This window comes from Barbus barbus (assembly GCF_936440315.1).
Source record: "Barbus barbus genome assembly, chromosome: 36".
Taxonomy (NCBI): Eukaryota; Metazoa; Chordata; class Actinopteri; order Cypriniformes; family Cyprinidae; genus Barbus; species Barbus barbus.
Window position 1 is genome coordinate 15,433,325 of NC_136714.1, and position 4,718 is coordinate 15,438,042.

At 36.9% G+C, this 4,718-nt stretch overlaps 1 protein-coding gene across 1 annotated transcript; it reads right to left on the minus strand.

Annotated features, from left to right (window-relative positions):
- Positions 1 to 4,718, minus strand: LOC306855809 (uncharacterized protein). Its single transcript, XM_079394701.1, has 11 exons — positions 4,533 to 4,718; positions 4,228 to 4,318; positions 3,889 to 3,970; positions 2,698 to 2,746; positions 2,327 to 2,604; positions 1,962 to 2,251; positions 1,084 to 1,192; positions 847 to 985; positions 572 to 762; positions 359 to 440; positions 1 to 279 (listed from the first exon to the last, which is right to left on the minus strand). Exons 1-11 carry the CDS (start codon positions 4,673 to 4,675, stop codon positions 186 to 188), a joined length of 1,548 nt encoding a protein of 515 aa, XP_079250827.1. The 5' UTR covers positions 4,676 to 4,718; the 3' UTR covers positions 1 to 185.

The following is a 4,718-nucleotide window of genomic DNA, read 5'->3' on the forward strand; positions in this document are numbered from 1 at the left end:
TTTGTTAAAAAAGTAGCATTTAATAAGGAAAGTATGTTTCTTGTACACAGTAGGACCGATAACTGCACACAAACATCTTGGTTTTTGATGGCACACAAAGAAGTTCTGTGCAGGTGCAGTGGGAACTGTACTAATGCCAGTCATTTCAGTTTTTAAATCATGAATCTCTATACACACATCTGGATCTACATGTCTTCCACACTCCACTTGTATGCCACCTCTTGGACAGCTTTCTTATCGGCTATCCTGCTGTACCGCTTCTGCTCGAAACCATTGGACCTAAAGGATCAGAGGAAAAGTCATTTGCATTAGTTTGCTCATGATATTTTGAATCAGCTATCACTCGTCAAAACCTTACCTATCAACTCCATCCCAGCGATACCCTGGCATAATGTTAAAACGATTTGGAGGTGGAGGTGGACCTTTGTAACGAGGTTTTTCTGGAGAAATAAACATTAAAAAATTACTGCGATAAGTGCTGTGGTCTAGACATGTTGCTAAACAAACACAAAGTAATAATTGTAAACAACAGGGATCATATGGCAATTTGGGCATTATTCCACACATTTACCTTTGATTCCTTTTAATTTAGCATTTTTGTCTTTCTTCTTGCGAAGCATGGCGGCCATTGGGTCTCCATCCCTCTCTTGCTCTCTCAGCATTCGATCGAGGTCTTCATCGTCAATGTGTCTCGCTAGCGGCTTCTGAGCCTCCAGCATGGCATCTATTAAGTTCTGCTGCTGCATTTCTTCCTGAGCAAGCCTGCATGAGGACAGTACAGATGTCAAAGCTAGTGACACATCTCAATATAATATCTGCATTTGAACAATATTAAATGGACCTCACCCTTTTCCCCATTGTGCATATTTTTCATCTTTCTCTGCTTTTTCTCCTGCTTTCTTGCTAAGCTCGACTCTTTCTGACTCCAGGTCACGTTTCTTACCCGACTTGTCTCGAAATATTGTCTCTGCATTTCTTGATGCCTCTGAAAAAGCAAAAAACATTCATACGTAATTAATTTTAGGAAATAAAACAATACTTTCATTTCAAATACGCAACATTATCAACTGCTTTTTAAGAGACCTTCAAGAGGCTGGTTGCGCTTTTCCCTTTTGCGTATTTCTTCCTGTTCTTTCCTCAAAATGTCGACCGAGACGAGCCCTGCAGCTCCACCAGACAGCATTCGAGGGGCCTGAAAACAATAAATAGTAAAAATCTTAAATACAATTATCCATGCTACAACTTTCATTTTTAAAAATGAATAGGAAAAATTGTAGATATGTTGTACATTTTATGTGGGATCCGTGGAAAAGTGGATTATTTTATGAATGCTGTTAATAATTTAATGCACAAAATGGGCATTTCCTAAAGCCACAAAAAAACAAAAACAAACAAACATAAAAGGTCATTAATAGGTCATAAAAAATTAACATTAGCAATTAAATGATTTATTCTGAAATGGGTAATATTTTACATTACTTGATGTGCAATCAGTCTTTTTTAAAGCAGTGGTTCTCAAACAGTTTAACTCATTGTCCAACACAATGCTTGAAGGCCCCCCAAACCTTTTTCTGGTATTTACTCTGGTAACTGAGACAAAACTGCTTGTTTTCAAACTCTTTTAGTAACACAAACTGGAAGATATTAAAGAAATCACCCACAATTAATTTTGTGATTCCAGAAGTTTCAAAAACTGTATATTCTTTCATAAAAACAAATGTTGTTGAAAGAAACAATTTTTTTTTTTTTTTGTATGATTTCAGTTTACAAATTTTTTAGCATTTTTATTAAGTTAATTTATTATATACAAAACTAAAGGAATAAGTAAATTCTATAGTTTATTTAATTAATTTTAATAAAATTTTAATAACATTCTGCAGCCCATTTTACGTTTGCTAGGGCCCCCTAGTGGGCCACTAGGACCACTGATATAAAGGATCTTCAAACAACCCTGAACTCACTGCCTCTCTGTCAGGAGAGCGTGTCCTCCGTGGTGGAGACAGGTCTGAGTCCGACCCACGTCTCCCCTGAGACCTCTTCCTGCGAGGAGAGAGATCTGCATCTGAACCTCTTCCACCATGGCCTCTCTGTCTGGGTGGAGACTGATCCGAGTCTGAGCCCCGTCGTCCATGAGGACGTCTGCGTGGTGGGGACTGATCGGAGTCTGAGTTTTTGCCTTTTCGCACTCGTCTCCTGGGCGGCGAAAGGTCATCTGAAGAGGCAGCTTTTGTCTTTTTTCTGTGTGGAGACTCTGAAATAACAGATCGTTTTGAGCCACATAACTCAGTGTAAATATTGTTTCTGATTTGTGGATAGATTTCTGTACCTTTATCATGTGGCCGTTGAGTTCTGGAGGGCGAGATCTTGTGGCTTCTTGGAGGGGAAGGTGATAAGGAATCACGCCGTCTGTTTTTGTTTTGGGCTCTGTGTGCTTGAGGTGAGAGATCTGGTGAGTCATGACGACCTCTACTCTGGGGCGAGAGATCCGGTGAGTCTTGCTGAGCCCTCTTGGGTGAGAGGTCAGGGGAATCGTGCCGCACCCTCTTTACAGGAGAACTCTCCGGGGAATCATGTCTCACTCTATGACCTCTGTCAGGATCCGAGCTAAAAAAGGAACAATGATTACACTCTTTATGCAGTAATAATAATAATAAAAAAAAAAATTAGAACTAAAGAGGAAGGACAGCTTCTTTATACCTTTTATCTAATGCAGAGTCCAGGGTTTCTTGGGGATCTCTCTCTGTTGCTACAATATAAGACAAATTTAATTTTTTTAAATAAACAAATATATATAGGGGTGCTGATGGCGCAGTGGATAAGACACATGCCTTTGGTGTGAGAGACCCGGGTTCGAATCCACTGTGAGACACCAATGTGTCCCTGAGCAAGACACTTAACCCCTAGTTGTTCCAGAGGCGTGCGACCTCTGACATATATAGCAATTGTAAGTCGCTTTGGATAAAAGCGTCAGCTAAATGAATAAATGTAAAATATATATATATATAAATATAAATATAAGTGCTGTCAAACGATTAATCGCATCCAAAAGAAAAGTTTTTGTTTTCATAATATGTGTGTATACTGTGTATATTTAAATACACACACATACAGTATATATTTTGAAAATATTTCCATGTATATATTTATATTAATATAATTAATATTATATACAAATATTTTAAATGTATAAACATAACATATTTTTCTTAAATATATACATGTGTGTGTGTGTATTTATACATAAATATACACAGTATACACACATTATGTAAACAAAAACAATTAATCGTTTGACAGCACTATTATATACAGTATATATATATATAAATTAGATGTATGTAATTCATTTTAAATATATTAATACTTGTTTCAGCAAGGATCCATTCAGTTGTCAAAATGTGCAGACATTTATAATGTTAAAAAACATTTCCATTTTAAATAAATGCTGTTCTTTCTATTAATCAAAACATCCTGTATAATGGTTTCTCCAAAAAAGATTAAGCAGTACAACTGTTTTCAACATTGACAATAATAAATAACTGGAATGATTTCTGAAGGATTACAAGACTAAAAAAATTCAGCTTTGCCATCACAGGAATAAATCACATAAATTATTTTAAATTGTAATAATATTTCAATATTACATTTCTATTGTATTTCTGATTTCAGACAGGGTGACATTATAAAATCTTACCAACCTCAAAATTTTGCACGGTAGTGTATAAAAACCCTACTTGGAATTATTTTAAAATTAATTAATATATTTTGCTCCATTAAAACCAAATGGTGAGCTTTGTTTATTTACAGATATCGAAACATACGTACACAAATATGCAGAAACAAGCTGAAGCAAGTACAAGAACTCAGAAAGTATCCAGAAAGTCTTACCGCCAATCACTTTCCACTTGCCAGTCCCGAATGTCTCGAGCTGCTTGATCTCATCTGGGCGTTCATCTATCACTTCTGCAATCTAAAAAAAAACGAGGATTTCCAAAAGGAGTAGCAGCTAGACGTTTAACACTGTTGCATACATAGCTATGCATGAAATCCATTTTCCATAACCAAAGTAGCACCAAAGTATTTTTTAATAGGGTTTAAATAAAGACAAGACTTCAATTCTGTATTTCTGTTGGCTATGCACACTCAGTAGGCTTTTCACTACTTAAATTACGGTTCGTAGTAAATTGAGACTAAAATCTGAGAAAGGTAAAGCATGCTTTTACACACCACAGGCGCCTCGTCTTCTTCTTCTTCCTTTTCTTCTTCATTCTGAGCTGCCAGTTGCCTCCAATCAACGTCGTCGTCCACAATTTTCATCCTGTAGTTTAATGAGTTAAATGGATTAAATTCAGCCCCATGCACACTTTGCTGAAAGCCACTTTGTTGCCATCTCCTACTCTCTGAAATGCTGTGCATGTAGGCAGCTCTTTAAGTATTTGAGGCTCAGCCATAATGTCATTATATTCAGCTGTAGCTCTCGATACCGTGAGCTAAAATCTGCATTTCTGTTACGTGTGACCGATCATATTTACCCTTTCCCCGTGGGTTTCGGCCGTTTCTTCTTAAGCTTCTTTTCTTTAGACTTCTTGCCAGCTTCATCACTAGATAAATACCGTTTAAGGTAATCTGCTTTAGAGAGTGCAGCACTTTTGCTTAAGCCCGTGGAAGTAGCCATCTTGTTTTTGTATTACGTCACTAAACGGACGCTGCTAAGGGAC

Bases quoted from the DNA above. Each gene is read 5' to 3' on its own strand.
- LOC306855809 (XM_079394701.1), bottom strand. From the start codon at position 4,675: ATGGCTACTTCCACGGGCTTAAGCAAAAGTGCTGCACTCTCTAAAGCA. The intron at 4,319-4,532 runs GTAAATATGATC...ATTAAACTACAG, and splicing joins CCGAAACCCACGGGGAAAGG to GATGAAAATTGTGGACGACG. The intron at 441-571 runs GTAAATGTGTGG...TTATTTCTCCAG, and splicing joins TAAATTAAAAGGAATCAAAG to AAAAACCTCGTTACAAAGGT.